The 20,723-nt window shown below is 59.3% G+C and overlaps 2 protein-coding genes across 4 annotated transcripts in view; one reads left to right on the top strand and one right to left on the bottom strand.

The window, feature by feature from the left end:
- Positions 1-408: 408 nt before the first annotated feature.
- On the bottom strand, positions 409-3,979 carry ZBTB3 (zinc finger and BTB domain containing 3). Its single transcript, XM_064737013.1, has 2 exons — positions 3,950-3,979; positions 409-1,695 (listed from the first exon to the last, which is right to left on the bottom strand). Exon 2 carries the CDS (start codon positions 1,688-1,690, stop codon positions 557-559), a length of 1,134 nt encoding a protein of 377 aa, XP_064593083.1. The 5' UTR covers positions 1,691-1,695; positions 3,950-3,979; the 3' UTR covers positions 409-556.
- Positions 3,980-4,521: 542 nt separating this feature from the next.
- The window catches only part of GANAB (glucosidase II alpha subunit), a 28,192-nt gene continuing 11,990 nt past the window's right edge, over positions 4,522-20,723 (top strand). Inside the window, exons 1-13 of one of the 3 annotated variants that reach the window (XM_064737011.1) lie at positions 4,522-4,570; positions 5,232-5,327; positions 6,318-6,426; positions 7,065-7,192; positions 9,298-9,477; positions 12,047-12,100; positions 13,451-13,535; positions 13,655-13,739; positions 13,834-13,930; positions 15,493-15,673; positions 17,141-17,261; positions 19,024-19,259; positions 20,447-20,573. In XM_064737011.1, coding sequence (XP_064593081.1) covers positions 4,551-4,570; positions 5,232-5,327; positions 6,318-6,426; positions 7,065-7,192; positions 9,298-9,477; positions 12,047-12,100; positions 13,451-13,535; positions 13,655-13,739; positions 13,834-13,930; positions 15,493-15,673; positions 17,141-17,261; positions 19,024-19,259; positions 20,447-20,573 — 1,519 coding nt within the window. In that variant the 5' untranslated portion in view covers positions 4,522-4,550. Of the gene's footprint in view, positions 4,571-5,231; positions 5,328-6,317; positions 6,427-7,064; positions 7,193-9,297; positions 9,478-12,046; positions 12,101-13,450; positions 13,536-13,654; positions 13,740-13,833; positions 13,931-15,492; positions 15,674-17,107; positions 17,262-19,023; positions 19,260-20,446; positions 20,574-20,723 lie in introns of all 3 variants that reach the window. The other 2 variants (XM_064737010.1, XM_064737012.1) reach the window with 2 other exon arrangements.

Raw genomic sequence — 20,723 nt, 5'->3', positions numbered from 1 at the left:
AGAAGCGACTGGGATGAACTGGGGCAACACCGAGGACCTCCCATCCGCCGGGGGGCGCTGTCACGTGAGACCACGCCCCCTTAAGCACCGCCCACCGCCCGTGTCCAGCGTCGCTTTATTCGCGCGTGACCCCCGTACACCCGCCAGAGGCCACGCCCCCCCGCGAGACCACGCCCCCCGCGTCCCTCCGGTTCCCCCGGGGCGGGGTCGCGGTCACAGCCGGTGTCACAATCCCGGGGGTCCCGGTGCTGCTGTCCCAGGGGTCCCGCTCAGGGCAGGTGCCCCCATCCCGGTGGCTCAGGACGGTGCAGGTGTCGCAGTCCCGGTGGTGTCCCCGGTCACAGCAGGTGTCCCATCCGTCAGAGCAGCCGTTCCCATTCCGGTGTCCCGGTCAGAGGCATCGTCCCCATTCCCGGTTCCCCGGTAAGAGCGGCTGTCCCCATTCCGGTGTCCCGGTCAGAGCATCGTCCCCATCCCGCTGTCCCCATCCAAGCCCCGCCCGGCCCGGCTCGGCTCGGCTCGCTCGGTGCCGGTGCCCGGGCGGGTGCGGCGGCGGTCAGGGCGGGTTGTCGCCGTCGCGGTTGGGCTCGCGGTGGCCGCGGGCGGGCCCGCCGTGGCTGTGCGCCTTGCGGACGTGCCGGTACAGGTCCCCGCTCTGCGTGTACGAGCGCAGGCAGTGGCGGCACTCGTAGGGCCGCTCGCGGGTGTGCACGGTGGCGTGCCGCCGCAGCGTGTACGAGCACGAGAACGTTTTCCCGCACGTCGGGCACGTCGGCGCCTCCTCGGCGAAGAGCCCGAAGCTCCCGCGGGGCTCCAGCGGCGCCAGGAACAGCGGCTCCCGCAGCCCCCCCAGCGCCGCCGCGCCCAGCGCCGCCCCCTCCCCGAATTGCGCCGCTCGGGCCGGGGCCGGGGCTGGGGGCGGCGGCGGTGGCGGCGGGGGAGGGGGCGCAGGGGGGCGGCGGGAACCGTCGGGCTCCTCGTCCGAGATCACGATGGCCTCGGCTTTGATGGGCACGGGGGGCGCGGCCCAGGGACCCCCGCCCGCGGATGGAGGGAGGGGAACGGCGGCGGCGGCGGCAGCGGCGGCTCCGGGCCCCGGCGCGGCCTCGCTGGAGCTGCTGGGGCTGGGCGGGGGTCGCTCCACGCCGACCCCCACCCCGGGCTGGGTCGTGTCGGCCGCGTCCACCAGCGGCGGCTCCGGCGCCTCCTCCGGGAGCAGCTGCGGGGGCTGCGGCGGCGGCGGCTGCGGCGGGGGCGGGCTGGGCGCGTCCTCCTCCTCCTCCTCTTCCTCCCGCTTGGTGCTGTCGGCCTCGGCCGGGCCCCGCGCCTGCAGCTTCTTCTTGCACAGCTTGACCACGTCGTTCATGTGCAGGTAGGAGGCGGCGGCCAGCACGTCCTCCAGCGGCGCCGCCAGCGCCAGCCGCCCCTCGTACATGAACTCGAGCAGCAGCGCGAAGGCCGGCGCGGTGACGATGTCGCTGTTGAGCGCCACCACGGCGCCCCGCGCTCCTCCCGCGCCGCCCGGCTCGGCGTAGCACAGGTGGAAGAAGGAGCTGCAGGCGGCCAGCACGGCGCGGTGCGCGGGGAACGGCGCGGTGCCCACCAGCACCGTGCAATCGCACAGGATCCCCCGGGAGCGCTGCTCGCGCAGCCCCCGCAGCAGCTGCCGGCTGTGCTCGGGGAACTCCATCGGGGCTGCGGAAAAACGGGGGAAATGGGGAATTAATCAGTGCTCCGGGAACTCCATCGGGGCTGGAAAACGGGGGAAAAACGGGGGGAAATGGGGAATTAATCAGTGCCCGGGGAACTTCATTGGGGCTGGAAAACGGGGGGAAATGGGGAATTAAACAGGGGTAAAAATGGGGGGAAATGGGCAATCAGTCAGTGCTCGGGAACTCCATCGGGGCTGGAAAATGGGGGAAAAACGGGGAATTAATCAGGGGTAAAAATGGGGGGAAATGGGGAATCAGTCAGTGCTCCGGGAACTCCATCGGGGCTGCGGAAAAATGGGGGAAAAACGGGGGAAAATGGGGAATTAATCAGGGGTAAAAATGGGGGGAAATGGGGAATCAGTCAGTGCTCCGGGAACTCCATCGGGGCTGGAAAACGGGGGAAAAACGGGGGGAAATGGGGAATTAATCAGGGGGAAAAATGGGGGAAATGGGGAATCAGTCAGTGCTCGGGGAACTTCATCGGACTGGGGAAATGGGGGAAAAATGGGGGAAATGGGGAATTAAACAGGGGTAAAAATGGGGTGAAATGGGCAATCAGTCAGTGCTCGGGAACTCCATCGGGGCTGGGGAAATGGGGGAAAAATAGGGGAAATGGGGAATTAATCAAGGGTAAAAATAGGGGAAAATGGACAATCAGTCAGTGCTCGGGGAACTCCATCGGGGCTGGAAAATGGGGGAAAAACGGGGGGAAATGGGGAATTAATCAGTGCTTGGGGAACTTCATCGGGACTGGAGAAATGGGGGAAAAACGGGGGAAATGGGGAATCAGTCAGTGCTCGGGAACTCCATCGGGGCTGGAAAATGGGGGGAATGGGGAATTAATCAGTGCTCGGGAACTCCATCGGGGCTGGGGAAAAACGGGGGGAAATGGGGGAAAATGGGGAATTAATCAGGGGTAAAAATGGGGGGAAATGGGCAATTAATCAGTGCTTGGGGAACTTCATTGGGACTGGGGAAATGGGGGAAAAATAGGGGAAATGGGGAATTAATCAAGGGTAAAAATAGGGGAAAATGGGCAATCAGTCTCTGCTCCGGGAACTCCATCGGGGCTGGAAAATGGGGGGAAAACGGGGAATTAATCAAGGGTAAAAATAGGGGAAAATGGACAATCAGTCAGTGCTCGGAACTCCATCGGGGCTGCGGAAAAATGGGGAAATGGGGAATTAATCAGGGGGAAGATAGGGGAAAATGGCAATCAGTCTGTGCTCAGGAACTCCATTGGGACTGGGGAAAAATGGGGGAAAAAACGGGAAATGAGGAATTAATCAGTGCTCCGGGAACTCCATCGGGGCTGGGGAAAAATGGGGGGAAAAATGGGGAATTAATCAGGGGTAAAAATTGGGGGAAATGGGCAATTAATCAGTGCTTGGGGAACTTCAGTAGGACTGGGGAAATGGGGGAAAAATAGGGGAAATGGGGAATTAATCGGTGCTCTGGGAACTCCATCGGGGCTGGAAAATGGGGGGAAAACGGGGAATTAATCAAGGGTAAAAATAGGGGAAAATGGGCAATCAGTCAGTGCTCCGGGAACTCCATCGGGGCTGCGAAATGGGGAAAAACCGGGAAAATCAGGGCTTGGGGAACTCCATTGGGATGGAGGAGAATGGAGGAAAAACGGGGGGGAATGGGGAATTAATCAGTGTTTGGGGATGTGGGAAATGGGGGAAAAAACGGGAAAATCAGGGCTTGGGGAACTTAATCAGGCTGTGGGAAATGGGGAGAAATAGGGAGAAATGGGGGAAAATGGGGGTTAGTGCTCAGAGAACTCCATTGGGATGGAGGGAAATGGGGGAAAACCAGGAAAAATGGGGAGTCAGTGCTCGGGGAAGTGCAGGGGGAGGAAAATGGGGGGAAATCGGGAAAAACGGGGATCAGAGCAGGGTCAGAGCCCGGGGAACTCCATCAGGGTCGGGGTGATGGAACTGGGAAGGGGAATGGGAATGGTTTGGGATTCTGGGGAATCCCAGTGCATCCCAGTCCATCCCAGTAGCCCCCCTCAACCAATCCCAGTCCATCCCAGTGTCCCCTCCTCAGCCAATCCCGGTCAGGCCCTGTCACCCATCGCGTCCCAGGCAATCCTAAGGGGCCCATCCCAGTCAATCCCGGCGAGCCCCTGTCCATCCCGGCACGTCCCCGCGCGTCCCGTTCGGTCCCAGTCTGTCCCAGTTTGTCCCAGTCTGTCCCAGTTCCCCCCCAGCGCCCCCAGCCCCGCTCACCACAAAGCCGCGGCCTGCTCACGCCCCGCCTCCCCGCGCTGATTGGCTGCCCCTGCGTACCCGCCACTCCGCTCTCATTGGTTAATTCACCTGTCACTCAATGTGACCGGGCAGAGCAGGGTAAAAGACGTTTGTTCATTGGCTGTAATTGCCGCCAATCAGAAATGTGCGCTGTTGATTGGCTCTTCGGAAAGGACGGGCCGCGGTCGCCCGGGCGGAGGTTGCCATGAGCGCGGAGGCGGGGCGTTGCCACGGAAGCCCTCGGGGGCATGGCAGCGGCTGAAAGCAGCATTTTGATTGGGTAAAACGGGCTGTCACTCAGCGTTCCCGCGCTTTCATTGGGTTTCCGCCCTGCCCTCACGGTGCGTTCCCGCCTATTCCGCGAGCCGCTCTCTGATTGGGTTGTGCTCCCATCGCTCAAGCCCAGCAGGCGAATCACAACACGAAGAGGGCGGGACCTCCGCCTCCCTGGCAACCAGGTAAGGCGGGAACTACGCTGGAGGGCGTGGCCAGGGCGGGACGGAGGGAGGGGCTCCCCACAGCCAATGAGAAGCGGCGGCGTCGGGCCGGGGGCGGGGTCAAGGGTCAGGCCGGATCCAAGATGGCGGCGGCGCTGGGGCGGTGAGCGCGCGCCAGGGGCCGACCCCCCCCCCCCCACCCCCCCATGGGACCCCCCCCGGGGTCACCCCCGCCCCCCTTACGGGACCCTCCCCCAAAAACCCCCCGGGACCCCCCGGCCGGGCCTCGAGCGCCCGGGACCCCCCAAGGCCTCGGGCCTGGGCTGCGGCCCAGCCCCTCCCCCAGCCCCCCACACCCCCCCAACCCCTGTGGGACCCGAGCCCCCCAAAACCCCCCGGGACCCCTCCCCAGATCTGCTCTGGGGCCCCCCCATTCCCCTCCCTGCTGCCCCCCATTGGGGGTTCGGGGGATCTCGAACCCCCCCGTGCCCACATGAGGGGAGTTTGGGGTGTCCCGGTGTCCCCATGTGGGTTTGGGGGGGGTCTCCCGCTGGGTTTGGGGTGTCCCGGTGCTCTCAGGTGGGGGTTTGGGGGGGTTCTCTCCCTGGTTTTGGTTCCTCACCCCCCCCTTGCCCCCCAGGTGGATTTTGTGGGGTATTTTGGGGGGGTCCTGAGCCTCCCTGTACCCCCAGGCGGATTTTGTGGGTTATTTTGGGGGGGTCCCTGTCTGTTTTCGGTTCCTGACCCCCTCTGTACCCCAAGATGGAATTTTTGGGGGGTATTTTGGGGGGTTCTGTGTCTGTTTCTGACCCCTGTACCCCCAGGTGGCCGCTGGGGCTCGCCCTGTGCTGCCTCCTCGGGGCCTCGCTCGCCGTCGACCGCGGCAACTTCAAGACGTGCGAGCAGAGCGGCTTCTGCAGGTGTGGGGAGGGCGGGGACACACCTGGGGATGGAGGGGACACACCTGGGATGGGCAGGGGACACACCTGGGATGGAGGGGACACACCTGGGGAGGGCAGGGGACACACCTGGGATGGAGGGGACACACCTGGGGATGGAGGGGACACACCTGGGATGGGCAGGGGACACACCTGGGATGGAGGGGACACACCTGGGGATGGAGGGGACACACCTGGGATGGGGAGGGGACACACCTGGGATGGAGGGGACACACCTGGGATGGAGGGGACACACCTGGAGATGGAGGGGACACACCTGGGATGGGGAGGGGACACACCTGGGGGTGGAGGGGACACACCTGGGGATGGAGGGGACACACCTGGGATGGAGGGGACACACCTGGGATGGGCAGGGGACACACCTGGGGAGAGCAGGGGACACACCTGGGATGGGCAGGGGACACACCTGGGATGGAGAGGGGACACACCTGGGGAGAGCAGGGGACACACCTGGGATGGGCAGGGGACACACCTGGGATGGGGAGGGGACACACCTGGGATGGGGAGGGGACACACCTGGGGATGGAGGGGCACACCTGGGGATGGGCAGGGGACACACCTGGGATGGAGGGGACACACCTGGGATGGGCAGGGGACACACCTGGGGAGGGGACACACCTGGGATGGAGGGGACACACCTGGGATGGAGAGGGGACACACCTGGGGATGGAGGGGACAACCTGGGATGGAGCAGGGGACACACCTGGGATGGGGAGGGGACACACCTGGGATGGAGGGGACACACCTGGGATGGGGAGGGGACACACCTGGGGAGAGCAGGGGACACACCTGGGATGGAGGGGACACACCTGGGATGGAGGGGACACACCTGGGCAGGGATGGGGAGGGGTCACTCAGGGCCTGGGGGGTCACTCAGAGCCCGAGGGGTCACTCAGAGCCCGTGTCACCCCCTGTGTCACCCCCTGTGTCCCCTCCCCGTGTCCCCCCCAGGCGGCAGCGGCGGATCCAGCCCGGGCACTCCCCGTACCGGGCCCTGCTGGAGTCGCTGGAGCTCGGCCCCGACGTGGCCAGGATGCGGCTGGTGAACGAGGTGACACAGGTGAGGGGACACTGGGGACACTGGGGGGGACAGGAGGGGACGGAGGAGTCACAGGATGAGGCAGTGAACGAGGTGACACAGGTGAGGGGACACTGGGGTCCCTCTGTGCAGGTGTTGCTGTTGTTGGAGCTGTAGGGGCTCCCAGGTGTCCCTGTCCCTGTCCCTGTCCAGGTGTCACTGTCCCTGTGTCCTGTGCCCCAGGTGCCACTGTCCCTGTTCAGGTGTCACTGTCCCTGTCCAGGTGTCACTGTCCCCGTGTCCCCCCACAGGTGCCATTGCTGCTGGAGCTCTGGGGGCTCTCAGGGAACGTCCCTGTCCCCATGTCCCCAGGTGTCACTGTCCCCATGTCCTGTGCCCCAGGTGTCCCTGTCCCTGTTCAGGTGTCACTGTCCCCGTGTCCCCAGGTGTCACTGTCCCCGTGTCCCCCCACAGGTGCCGTTGCTGCTGGAGCTCTGGGGGCTCTCAGGGAACGTCCCTGTCCCCATGTCCCCATGTCCCCAGGTGTCACTGTCCCTGTTCAGGTGTCCACCTGTCCCCCGTTAGTCCCCCCCAGGGTAGTCACTGTCGTCCTGTCCTGTGTTCCCTCACAGGTGTCACTGTCCCTGTTCAGGTGTCACTGTCCCCGTGTCCCCCCACAGGTGCCGTTGCTGCTGGAGCTCTGGGGGCTCTCAGGGAACATCACCCGCCTGCGCATCCAGGAGCTGAACCCGCTGCGACCCCGGTACCAGGTGCCCGACGTGCTGCTGGGGGAGCTGCCTGCCGAGAGGTGAGGGGACAGTGGGGACATGGGGACAATGGGGACATGGGGACAGAGCCACCTTCCCATTGCTGCTGGGGGAGCTGCCTGCCGAGAGGTGAGGGGACATGGGGACAGTGGGGACAATGGGGACAGAGCCATCACCTCCCTATGGCTGCTGGGGGAGCCGCCTGCCGAGAGGTGAGGGGACAATGGGGACAATGGGGACAGAACCACCTGCCGAGAGGTGAGGGGACAATGGGGACAATGGGGACAGAGCCACCTGCCGAGAGGTGAGGGGACAATGGGGACAATGGGGACATGGGAACATGGGGACAGAGGCACCTTCCCATTGCTGCTGGGGGAGCTGCCTGCCGAGAGGTGAGGGGACAATGGGGACATGGGACAATGGGGACAATGGGGACAGAGCCACTTGCCGAGAGGTGAGGGGACAATGGGGACACGGGGACAATGGGGACAGTGCCATCACCTCCCTATGGCTGCTGGGGGAGCCGCCTGCCGAGAGGTGAGGGGACAATTTGGGGACAATGGGGACAGAACCACCTCCATGCGAGAGGTGAGGGGAACATGGGGACAATGGGGACAGAACCACCTGCGAGAGGTGAGGGGACAATGGGGACAATGGGGACATGGGAACATGGGGACAGAGGCACCTCCCCATTGCTGCTGGGGGAGCTGCCTGCCGAGAGGTGAGGGGACAATGGGGACATGGGGACAATGGGGACAATGGGGACAGAGCCACTTGCGAGAGGTGAGGGACAAGGGGACACGGGGACAATGGGGACAGTGCCATCACCTCCCTGTGGCTGCTGGGGGAGCTGCCGGCTGAGAGGTGAGGGGACAATGGGGACATGGGGACAATGGGGACAGAGCCACCTGCCGAGAGGTGAGGGGACAATGGGGACAGGGGTGACACTGCCACCCACCCCCTGATGGCCGCTGTCCTCAGGCTGTGACGATGGCACGTGGAGCTGTCCCGGGGTGGCAGTCACAGCATCCTGGGATGGTGACACTGTCCCCAACCCCACTGTCCCCAGGCTGTGACAAGGACACCTTGAGCTGTCCCTGGGATGATCCAGGGATGGTGACACCCCTGATTGTCCCTGTCCCCAGGCTGGAGGTGACAGGCCGTGACAAGGGCACACTGTAACTGTCCCAGGGATGGTGGCACTCTCTCATTGTCATTGTCCCAGCTGGAGGTGCGGGTAAGGGCACGTGTGCTGTCCCAGGGATGGTGCACTCTTGATTGTCTGTCCAGGCTGGAGGTGAGACGAGGGCACTTGTGGGTCCCAGGATGGTGACACTCTCACTGTCCCTGTCCCCAGGCTGGAGGTGACAGAGGGCACTCTGTAGCTGGCCCAGGATGGTGACACCCCTGATTGTCCCTGTCCCCAGGCTGGAGGTGACAGCCTGTGACGAGGGCACTCTGGAGCTGTCCCAGGGTGGCAGTTACAGCACTCTGGGATGGTGACACTCTGTGATTGTCATTGTCCCCAGGCTGGAGGTGACAGCCATGACAAGGACACTGTGTAGCTGTCCCAGGGCTGTGCGCTCTTGATGTCCGTCCCAGGCTGGAGGTGACAGAGGGCACTCTGTAGCTGTCCCAGGGCTGGTGACACCTCTGATTGTCATTGTCCCCAGGCTGGAGGTGACAGAGGGCACTGTGTAGCTGTCCCAGGGATGGTGACACTCTCACTGTCCCTGTCCCCAGGCTGGAGGTGACAGAGGGCACTCTGTAGCTGTCCCAGGGATGGTGACACTCTCACTGTCATTGTCCCCAGGCTGGAGGTGACAGAGGGCACTGTGTAGCTGTCCCAGGGTGGCAGTTACAGCACTCTGGGATGGTGACACTCTCACTGTCATTGTCCCCAGGCTGGAGGTGACAGAGGGCACTCTGTAACTGTCCCAGGGCTGGTGCCACTCTCACTGTCATTGTCCCCAGGCTGGAGGTGCAGGCCGTGCTGAGGGCACCTGTAACTGTCCTAGGGATGGTGGACACTTTCTATTGTCCCTGTCCCCAGGCTGGAGGTGACAGAGGGCACTGTGTAGCTGTCCCAGGGTGGCAGTTACAGCAGTCTGGGATGGTGACACCCTCTCGTTGTCATTGTCCCCAGGCTGGAGGTGACCGCCCGCGACGAGGGCGCCCTGGAGCTGGCGCTGGGCCCCGGCGGGCTCCGCCTGCTGGTGACGGAGCGCCCGTTCCGCCTGGACCTGCTGCGGCACCGGGAGCTGCTCTGCTCCGTCAACGCCCGCGGCCTCCTCGTCTTCGAGCACCAGCGGCGCCGCCGGGACTCGTGAGTGGCCCCAAAACCTCAGAATACCCTCAAAAACCCTTAAAGTCCTCAGAAAGTTCTCTCAAAAACCCTTAAAAATCCTTCAAAAACTTTCAAAAATCCTTAAAATCCCTCAAAAACCTTCAAAACCTTTAAAAATCCTTTAAAGTCCTCAAAAAGTTCTCTCAAAAATCCCTCAAAAACTTCAAAAATCCTTTAAATCCCACAAAAAGTTCTCTCAAAAACCCTCAAAAATCCCTCAAAAACCTTCAAAAATCCTTAAAATCCCTCAAAAACCTTCAAAACCCTCAAAAACCTTCAAAACCTTCAAAAATCCTTCAAATCCCTCAAAAAATTCTCTCAAAAACCCTCAAAAATCCCTCAAAAACTTTCAAAACTCTCAAAAACCTTCAAAACCCTCAAAATACCCTCAAAACCTTCGAAAATCCTTAAAGTCCCTCAAAAAATTCGCTCAAAAACCCTCAGAAATCCCTCAGAAACCTTCAAAACCCTCAAAGACCTTCAAAACCCTCAAAAACCCTTAAAAATCCTTAAAAAAACCCTTAAAAATCCTCTAAAAGCCCTCAAAAACCTTCAAAACCCTCAAAGACCTTCAAAACCTTCAAAAATCCTTAAAATCCCTCAAAAAGTTCTCTCAAAAATCCCTCAAAAACCTTCAAAACCCTCAAAAACCTTCAAAACCTTCAAAAATCCTTAAAATCCCTCAAAAAAATTCTCTCAAAAATCCTTAAAAATCCTTTAAAAACCCTCAAAAATCCTCAAAAAACCCTTGAAAAATCTTCAAAAAACCCTCAGAAGCCCTCAAAAACCCTCAAAAATCGTTCAAAAACCTCCAAAAAACTCTAAATCCCCCCCAAAAAACTCTTTAAAAACTTTGAAAGACTTCTCAAAAAGCCCACAAAAAATTCTCAGAAATTCTCAGAATACTCCCTAAAAAACCCTTAAAAAACTTTCAAAAACGTTAAAAGAACCCTCAAAATACCCTCCAAAAAACACATTAAAATCCCTCGAAAAAACCCTTAACAAACCTTCAAAAAACCCTCAAAAATCCACAAAAACACTCATAATACTCCCCAAAAAAACCATTAAAAATTCCTCAAAAAAAAAGCCTTAAAAACCCTCAAAAAAACCCTTAAAAATCCTTCAAAAAGCCGCCAAAAAAACTCCTTGAAAATCCCACAAAAACCCTTAAAAAACCCTTAAAAATCCCACAAAAATCCTCAAAAAAAGCCCTTAAAAATCCTTCCAAAAACCGTCAAAAAAACCCTTGAAAATCCCACAAAAACCCTTAAAAAACCCTTAGAAATCCCACAAAAATCCTCAGAAAAACCCTTAAAATCCTTCAAAAAACCGTCAAAAAAATCCTTGAAAATCCCTAAAAAACCCTTAAAAATCCCACAAAAATCCTCAAAAAAACCCTTAAAAAACTCTTAAAAATCCCACAAAAATCCTCAAAAAACCCTTAAAAATCCCACAAAAATCCTCAAAAAAACCCTTAAAAATCCTTCAAAAAACTGTCAAAAAAACCTCTTAAAAATCCCACAAAAACCCTTAAAAAACCCTTAAAAATCCCACAAAAATCCTCAAAAAAACCCTTAAAAATCCTTCAAAAAACCGTCAAAAAAATCCTTGAAAATCCCTAAAAAACCCTTAAAAATCCGACAAAAATCCTCAAAAAAACTCTTAAAAAACCCTTAAAAATACCACAAAAATCCTCAAAAAAACCCTTAAAAATCCTTCAAGAAACCGTCAAAAAAACCCTTGAAAATCCCACAAAAACTCTTAAAAAACCCTTAAAAATCCCACAAAAATCCTCAAAAAAACCCTTAAAAATCCTTCAAAAAACTGTCAAAAAAACCTCTTGAAAATCCCACAAAAACCCTCAAAAAAACCCTTAAAAATCCTTCAAAAAGCCGCCAAAAAAACTCCTTGAAAATTCCGCAAAAACCCTTAAAAAACTCTTAAAAATCCCACAAAAATCCTCAAAAAACCCTTAAAAATCCTTGAAAAAACTGTTAAAAAAAAACCCTTTGGAAATCCCACAAACACACTTAAAAAACCCTTGAAAATCCCACAAAAATCCTCAAAAAAACTCTTAAAAATCCCACAAAAACCCTCAAAAAAACCCTTAAAAATCCTTCAAAAAGCCGCCAAAAAAATCCTTGAAAATCCCTAAAAAACCCTTAAAAATCCCACAAAAATCCTCAAAAAAACCCTTGAAAATCCCACAAAAACTCTTAAAAAACCCTTAAAAATCCCAAAAAAATCCTCAAAAAAACCCTTAAAAATCCGACAAAAACTCTGAAAAAACCTCTCAAAATACTCCTCAAAAACCCCTTAAAAAACTCTCAAAAACCCCTCAAAAAACCCCCAAAAATCATTAAAAAACCCCCGAAAAGCCCCCAAATCCCCCCCAGGTGGCAGCGGGATCGGGGCCGGGGTGGGCTGGGGGGGTCCCCCAAAGCACAGAGGGGGTCGGGGGTGTCCCCCAAAGCTGAGGGGGGGTCCCCAGGGCCGGGGGGGCCGCGCTGACTCTCTGTGTTTCTGTTTTGGTGCCCCCCACCCCCAGTCTGGCGGATAAAGTTAGTTCTGTGTGGGATAGGATCAAGAGCCTTTTCCGTAGGTAAATCCATGGAATGCACCCCAAAAAAACCCACCCCGGACCCCCCCTCAAAAAGGGAACTCCCCCTCCTCAAAAAGGGAACCCCCACTCTTATCATGGTGGGAGGGGGTAGGAGAAGTTGGGGGGGCTTCAAATCCCCCCCTAAAAAGGGGAGGAGCTTGGGGGGAGTCACCCCCAAAATTGGGGAGGGGGCTGGAGCAGTTAATGGGGGTCTGTGCCCCCCCCCCAAATTAAAGGGTCAGGTGTAGCCAAGGGGGGGTCTGGACACCCCAAAATTGAGGGGTCAGGTTAGGGGGGTCTGTGCCCCCCAAATTGAAGGGTCAGGTTAGGTTGGGGGGGGTCTGTGCCCCCCAAATTGAGGGGTCAGGTGTAGCCAGGGGGTCTGTGCCCCCAAATTGAGGGGTCAGGTTAGGTTGGGGGGGTCTGTGCCCCCCAAATTGAAGGGTCAGGTGTAGCCAGGGGGTCTGTGCCCCCAAATTGAAGGGTCAGGTGTAGTCAGGGGGTCTGTGCCCCCCCCAAATTAAAGGGTCAGGTGTAGCCAAGGGGGGGTCTGGACACCCCAAAATTGAGGGGTCAGGTTAGGGGGGTCTGTGCCCCCAAATTGAGGGTCAGGTGTAGCCAGGGGGTCTGTGCCCCCAAATTGAAGGGTCAGGTTAGGGGGGTCTGTGCCCCCCCCAAATTAAAGGGTCCGGTGTAGTCAGGGGGGGTCTGGACACCCCAAATTGGGGGGTCAGGTTAGGGGGGGTCTGTGCCCCCCAAATTGAAGGGTCAGGTTAGGTTAGGGGGGGTCTGTGCCCCCCAAATTGAGGGGTCAGGTTAGGGGGGTCTGTGCCCCCCAAATTGAGGGGTCAGGTGTAGCCAGGGGGGTCTGGACACCCCAAAATTGAGGGGTCAGGTTAGGGGGGTCTGTGCCCCCCCCCCCAAATAAAGGGGTCAGGTTAGGGGCTCTGTGCCCCCCAAATTGAGGGGTCAGGTTAGGGGGGTCTGTGCCCCCCCCCAAATTGAGGGATCAGGTTAGGGGGGGTCTGTGCCCCCTAAAATTGAGGGGTCAGGTTAGGTTGGGGGGGGTCTGTGCCCCCCAAATTGAGGGGTCAGGTGTAGTCAGGGGGTCTGTGCCCCCCAAATTGAGGGGTCAGGTTAGGGGGGGTCTGTGCCCCCCAAATTGAGGGGTCAGGTGTAGGGGGGGTCTGTGCCCCCCAAAAATGAGGAGATTTCCCCCCCTTCCCACACCCCCCAGAGCAGCTGGGGGGGGTCCAGGTCCCCCCAAAATTCGGGGTCCTGGGGGTGCCCCCCTGTCCCTGCCCCCCCCTTCCCCTTTTGGGGGCACCCCAGGACCCCAAATTCCCACAGGGACCCCCCCAAGGACCCCCCAAGCGAGGAGGGGGCGGCGCAGGAGGGACCCGAGGACGGCACTGGTGGCACCCAGAGCGAGAAGGTGACAGGGACATTGTGGGGACACCGGGCTGGGACACCCCCACATTGAACCCCCCCCTCCCCAGCCCATTTTTGGGGAGGGGTCCCCCCATTCCTGACTGGATTTGTGCCCCCCCCCAGCCCGCAGAGCCCCCGGCAGAGCCCGAGGAGGAGCCGGGAGCGTGGGAGGAGACGTTCAAAACGCACACGGACAGCAAACCCTACGGTGGGGACATTGGGGACATTGGGGACACTTGGGGACACTGGGGGGGACACGGGGGGACCCCTGTGACCCCCCCAAACCCCTCCCCTCCCCACAGGACCCACCTCGGTGGGGTTGGATTTCTCCCTGCCCGGATTCGAGCACGTGTACGGCATCCCCGAGCACGCCGACAACCTGCGGCTGCGGCCCACCGAGTGAGCTGGGGACACTGGGGACACTGGGGACATTGTGGGGACACTGGGGACACTGGGGACATTGTGGGGACACTGGGGACATTGGGGACACCACGGGGACATTGGGGACATTGGGGACACTGCAGGGACATTGGGGATATTGGGACATTGGGGACACCACAGGGACATTGGGGACACTGGCTTGGGACATTGGGTGGGGACAGTGGGGACTACCACAGGGACTTTGGGGACACTGGGCCATCCCCGAGCACGCAGGGGCACTGCGGCTGCAGCCACCGATGAAGCTGGGGACACACGGGGACATCAGGGACATTGGGGACCTTGTGGGAACATTGTGGGGATATTGGGGACATTGTGGGGACATTGGGGACACCACAGGGACATCGGGGTGACACTGAGACACGGAGGGACACGGGGATGTGGCAGCACAGGAGCATGGTGAGGGGTGATGGTGGCACTGAGGGGGCGATGTCACCGTGGGAGGACAGGAACGCTGTGGGGTGATGGTGACAGCAGTGACAGTGACAGCAGTGACAGTGACAGCAGTGACAGCAGTGACAGTGACAGCCGTGCTGTGCGGGGGTGGCAGCGATGGGGTGACAGTGACATCCTGGGGGTGTTCCTGATCCCGTGCGGGTGCCCCTGAGCCTGTCCCCGTGTCACTGATGTCCCCAAGAGAGGTGACCCATACTGGTTGAACACCCCAGGGGGGATGTCCCTGTCCCCTGTCAGTGTCCCTGAGTGTCCCCATGTCCCCAGGGGGGGTGACCCATAGAGCCTGTACACCCTGTCAAGTGTCCCTCACCCCATGGCAGTGTCCCCATCCCTGTCAGTGTCCCTGAGTGTCCCCATGACAGTGTCCCTGTCCCCTGGCAGTGTCCCTGAGTGTCCCATGTCCCCAGGGTGGGTGACCTGTACTGATTGAACACCCCAGGGGGGATGTCCCTGTCCCCTGTCAGTGTCCCTGAGTGTCCCCATGTCCCCAGGGGGGGTGACCCATAGAGCCTGTACACCCCTGTCAGTGTCCCTGTGTGCCCCTGGCAGTGTCCCCATCCCTCTGTCAGTGTCCCTGAGTGTCCCCGTGTCCCCCTGGCAGTGTCCCCACCCCCCTGGCAGTGTCCCTGAGTGTCCCCATGTCCCCAGGGGGGTGACCCATAGAGCCTGTACACCCTGTCCGTGTCCCTGACCCCCTGGCAGTGTCCCTGTACCCCTGGCAGTGTCCCTGAGTGTCCCATGTCCCCAGCGAGGGTGACCCGTACCGTCTGTACACCCATGAGGTGCTGTCCCTGTCCCCCTGGCAGTGTCCCCATCCCTGTCAGTGTCCCTGAGTGTCCCGTGTCCCCAGGGGGGGTGACCCATAGAGCCTGTACACCCCTGTCAGTGTCCCCACCCCCCTGTCAGTGTCCCTGAGTGTCCCCGTGTCCCCAGGGGGGGTGACCCATAGAGCCTGTACACCCATGGCAGTGTCCCTGTCCCCCTGGCAGTGTCCCTGAGTGTCCCCGTGTCCCCAGGGGGGGTGACCCTGTCCCCTGTCAGTGTCCCTGAGTGTCCCGTGTCCCCAGGGGGGGTGACCCGTACCGCCTGTACAACCTGGACGTGTTCCAGTACGAGGTGTTCACGCCCATGGCCCTGTACGGCTCCGTGCCGCTGCTGCTGGCGCACCGGCCCCGCCTCAGCCTCGGCCTCTTCTGGCTCAACGCCGCCGAGACCTGGGTGGACATCGGCTCCAACACGGCCGGCAAGGTCCGGCAGGGGGGGATTGGGGGGTCCTGGGGGGGTTTGGGGGATTTGGGGGGTCCTGGGTGGGTCTGGGAGCTCCTGGGGGGGTCCTGGGTGGGTTTTGGGGGGTTTGGGGGGTCCTGGGTGGACATCGGCTCCAACACGGCCGGCAAGGTCTAATGGGGGGATTGGGGGGTCCTGGGTGGGTTTGGGGGATCCTGGGGGGTTTGGGGGGTCCTGGGTGGACATCGGCTCCAACACGGCCGGCAAGGTCTGACAGGGGGGGTTTGGGGGGGTTCTGGGGGTCTTTGGGGGGTCCTGGGTGGGTCTGGGAGCTCCTGGGGGGGTCCTGGGTGGGTTTTGGGGGGTCCTGGGTAGACATCGGCTCCAACACGGCTGGGAATGTCCAGCAAGGGGGTCCTGGATGCGTCTGGGGGAGGTTTGGGGGGTCCTAGGTGGGTTTGGGGGGTCCTGGGGGGGTCTGGGGGATCCTGGGTGGGTTTTGGGGGTTTGGGGGGTCCTGGGTGGACATCGGCTCCAACACGGCCAGCAAGGTCCGGCAGGGGGAGATTGGGGGGGTTCTGGGGGTCTTTGGGGGAGGTTTGGACGATCCTGGGTGGGGTTTGGGGGACCCTGGGTGGACATCGGCTCCAACACGGCTGGGAAGGTCCAGCAAGGGGGTCCTGGGGGAGTCTGGGGGAGGTTTGGGGGGTCCTGGATGCGTCTGGGGGAAGTTTGGGGGTCCTGGGTGGGTTTTGGGGGTCCTGGATTCCTGGATGGACATTGGCTCCAACACGGCCAGCAAGGTCTGGCGGGGAGGTTTGGGGGCATTTGGGGGTATTTGGGGGGGGGTCTCTGTTTATTCCATTGGGAATTTTGGAGGTCTCTGTTTATCCCAGTGGGGATTTTGGGGTTGCTGACCCCCTGTGCCGCCCCCAGACCCTTTTTGGGAAGCTGCTGGATTACACTGGGGTGGGATTTGGGGGTCCCTGGGGGGGAATTTGGGGGTCTCTGTTTATCCCATTGGGGATTTTGGGGGTCTCTGTTTATCCCATTGGGAATGTGGGGTTGCTGACCCCCTGTGCTGCCCCCAGACCCTTTTTGGGAAGCTGCTGGATTACACTGGGGTGGGATTTGGGGGTCCCTGGGGGGGAATTTGGGGGTCTCTGTTTATCCCAGTGGGGATTTTGGGGGTCTCTGTTTATCCCATTGGGGATGTGGGGTTGCTGACCCCCTGTGCCGCCCCCAGACCCTTTTTGGGAAACTGCTGGATTACACTGGGGGTGTTCCTGAGGAAGGGGATTTGGGGGTCTCTGTTTATCCCAGTGGGAATTTGGGGGGGTCTCTGTTTATCCCAGTGGGGATTTTGGGGTTCTCTGTTAATCCCAGTGAGAATTTGGGGTTCTCTGTTTATCCCATTGGGAGTTTGGGGTTGCTGACCCCCTGTGCCGCCCCCAGACCCTTTTTGGGAAGCTGCTGGATTACATGCAGGGGGGGGGCGAGACCCCCCAGACCGAGGTGCGCTGGATGTCCGAGAGCGGCGTCATCGACGTCTTCCTGCTGCTGGGGCCGCGGCCTGGTGACGTCAGCGCCCAGTACGGCCGGCTGACAGGTAAACTGGGAGTACTGGGAGTACTGGGATGGGATACTGGGGATACTGGGGATACTGGGATTGCAATAATGGGGACACTGGGCCGCGGCCCGGTGACGTCAGCGCCCAGTACAGCAGGCTGACAGGTACTGGGGATACTGGGAGTACTGGGGACACTGGGATGGGATACTGGGGATACTGGGATTGCAATAATGGGGACACTGGGATGGGGCCCGGCGACGTCAGCGCCCAGTACGGCCGGCTGACAGGTATACTGGGAGTACTGGGATGGGATACTGGGGATACTGGGATGGGGCCTGGCGACGTCAGCGCCCAGTACGGCCGGCTGACAGGTAAACTGGGAGTACTGGGAGCACTGGGATGGGATACTGGGGACACTGGGATGGGACACTGGGGATACTGGGATGGGATACTGGGGACACTGGGGACACTGGGATGGGACACTGGGATGGGGCCCGGCAACGTCAGCGCCCAGTATGGCAGGCTGACAGGTACTGGGCATACTGGGAGTACTGGGGATACTGGGATGGGACACTGGGGACACTGGGATTGGGTTGATGGGGCACTGGGGATACTGGGATGGGGCCCGGCGACGTCAGCGCCCAGTACAGCAGGCTGACAGGTATACTGGGAGCACTGGGGACATTGGGATGGGGACACCAGTACGGGAGGCTGACAGGTATGGGGGGCACTGGGAGTACTGGGAATACTGGGGATACTGGGATGGGACACTGGGGACACTGGGATGGGACACTGGGGATACTGGGATGGGACATTGGGGATACTGGGATGGGACATTGGGGATACTGGGATGGGACATTGGGGATACTGGGATGGGACACTGGGATGGGGCCCGGCGATGTCACCGCCCAGTACGGCAGGCTGACAGGTACTGGGAGTACTGGGAGTCCCATCCCGGTTTAGGTTTACTTTAACGGATTTTTAGGTTTTCAGATTTATTTTAAAGGATTTTGGGATTTTTAGGTTTATTTTAGGGATCTCTCCCCTCTGGCCCTGCCCCATCCCCGTATTTAGGGCTATTTTGGGGCCGTTTTGGGGCCGTTTTGGGGCCGTTTTAGGGCTGTTTTGGGGCCGTTTTGGGGCTGTTTTGGGGCTGTTTTGGGGCTTTTTTATAGGCCATTTTGGGGCTGTTTTGGGGCCATTTTGGGGCCGTTTTGGGGCTGTTTTGGGGCCGTTTTTGGGGCTGTTTTGGGGCTGTTTTAGGGCTGTTTTTGGGGCTGTTTTGGGGCTGTTTTTGGGGCCATTTTGGGGCTGGTTTTGGGGCTGTTTTTGGGCTGTTTTTGGGCTGTTTTTGGGCTGTTTTTGGGCTGTTTTTGGGGCTGTTTTTGGGGTGTTTTGGGGCTGTTTTGGGGCTGTTTTGGGGCAGTTTTGGGGCTTTTTTATGGGCCATTTTGGGGCTGTTTTTGGGGCCGTTTTAGGGCCGTTTTGGGGCTGTTTTGGGGCTGTTTTAGGGCCGTTTTAGGGCCGTTTCGGGGCCGTTTTTGGGGCCGTTTTGTGGCCGTTTTGGGGCCATTTTAGGGCTGTTTTAGGGCTGTTTTGGGACCGTTTTTAGGGCCATTTTGGGGCCGTTTTGGGGCTGTTTTTGGGGCTGTTTTGGGGCTGTTTTGGGGCTGTTTTGGGGCTGTTTTTGGGGCCGTTTTAGGGCTGTTTTGGGGCCATTTTTGGGCTGGTTTTGGGGCCGTTTTGGGGCTGTTTTGGGGCTGTTTTGGGATATTTCACCGCGGTTCCTCCCCGTTGCCAGGCACGCAGGCGCTGCCCCCGCTGTTCTCGCTGGGCTACCACCAGAGCCGCTGGAATTACCAGGACGAGGCGGACGTGGAGGCCGTGGAGAGGGGCTTCGAGGAGCACGAGCTGCCCCTGGACGTGCTGTGGCTGGACATCGAGCACGCCGACGGCAAGCGCTACTTCACCTGGGACCCCGCCAAATTCCCCAACCCGAGGGCGATGCTGGAGCGCCTGGCGGCCCGGAAACGCAGGGTGGGGATGGGAATGGGATTGGGAATGGGATGGGATTGGGATTGGGAATGGGATTGGGAATGGGATCCTGCAAAATTCCCAAATCCATGGGGATGCTGGAGCGCCTGGAAACGCAGGGTGGGGATTGGGATGAGTGGGATTGGGTGAGATTGGGAATGGGATTGGGAATGGGAATGGGATCCTGCAAAATTCCCCAATCCATGGGGATGCTGGAGCGCCTGGCGGCCCGGAAACGCAGGGTGGGGATTGGGGTGGGATTGGGATTGGGATTGGGATGGGATCCTGCAAAATTCCCCAGTCCATGGGAGCGCCTGGAAACGCAGGATGGGGATGGGAATGGGGTTGGGTGAGATTGGGAATGGGATCCTGCAAAATTCCCCAATCCATGGGGATGCTGGAGTGCCTGGAAACGCAGGGTGGGGATTGGGGATGGGATTGGGATCCTGCAAAATTCCCAACTCTCAGGGGATGCTGGAGCGGCTGTGGCCCAGAAATGCAGGGTGGGGATTGGGATGGGAATAAGATTGGGATTGGGATTGGGAATGGGATTGGGATTGGGATGGGATCCTGCAAAATTCCCCAATCCATGGGGATGCTGGAGCACCTGACAGCCCGGAAACGCAGGGTGGGGATTTGGGATTGGGATTGGGAATGGGATTGGGAATGGGAATGGGATCCTGTAAAATTCCCCAGTCCATGGGGATGCTGGAGCGCCTGGCGGCCTGGAAACGCAGGGTGGGGATTTGGGATTGGGAATGGGGTGGGATTGGGAATGGGTGTGGGTTTGGGGTCGGTTGGGAGTGGGATTGGGAGCAGGAATGGAACTGGGGTAGGGAATGAGGTTTGGGATGAGGATGGGATGGAGAGCGGGGTCAGGAGCAGGATGGGGGATAGGAAATGGAAAACGGGGTTGGAATGGGACCAGGAACGGGCTGGACACTGGGATTGGGATCAGGATCAGGAACGGAAACTGGAATTGGGCTCTCCTTGCCCAGGCAGTGACAGCGGGAACCCCAAAAAGGCACTTTGGGGTTATTCTGGGTGGTTTTGTGTCCGGGATTGGGGTGGGGATGGAAATTGGGGAATTTGGGGACGTTCCCTGGGCACTGCCCTGTGGTCACTCACCCCGTGGTCACTGTGTGGTCACTCTGTGGTCACTCTGTGGTCACTCTGGTCACTGCCCACAGATGGTCAGCATCGTGGACCCTCACATCAAGGTGGACGGGGGGTACCGGGTGCACTCGGAGCTGCGGGCGCGGGGCCTCTTCGTCAAAACCAAGGACGGCAACGACTACGAGGGCTGGTGCTGGCCCGGTCAGTGGGGCTGGGGGGGAACCTGGGGGGTCCTCGAGGGGTTTTGGGGGGTCCTTGAGGGTTTTGGGGGTTTGGGGGCTCCTGAAGGGATTTTGGGGGGTCTCGGGGTGGATGGTCTGGCTACAAAGGCTGGTGCTGGCCCGATCAGTG

The sequence above is a fragment of the Zonotrichia leucophrys genome, unplaced genomic scaffold (assembly GCF_028769735.1).
Source record: "Zonotrichia leucophrys gambelii isolate GWCS_2022_RI unplaced genomic scaffold, RI_Zleu_2.0 Scaffold_34_1600103, whole genome shotgun sequence".
NCBI classification, from domain to species: Eukaryota; Metazoa; Chordata; class Aves; order Passeriformes; family Passerellidae; genus Zonotrichia; species Zonotrichia leucophrys.
This window is presented reverse-complemented; position numbering and strand designations above follow the sequence as displayed.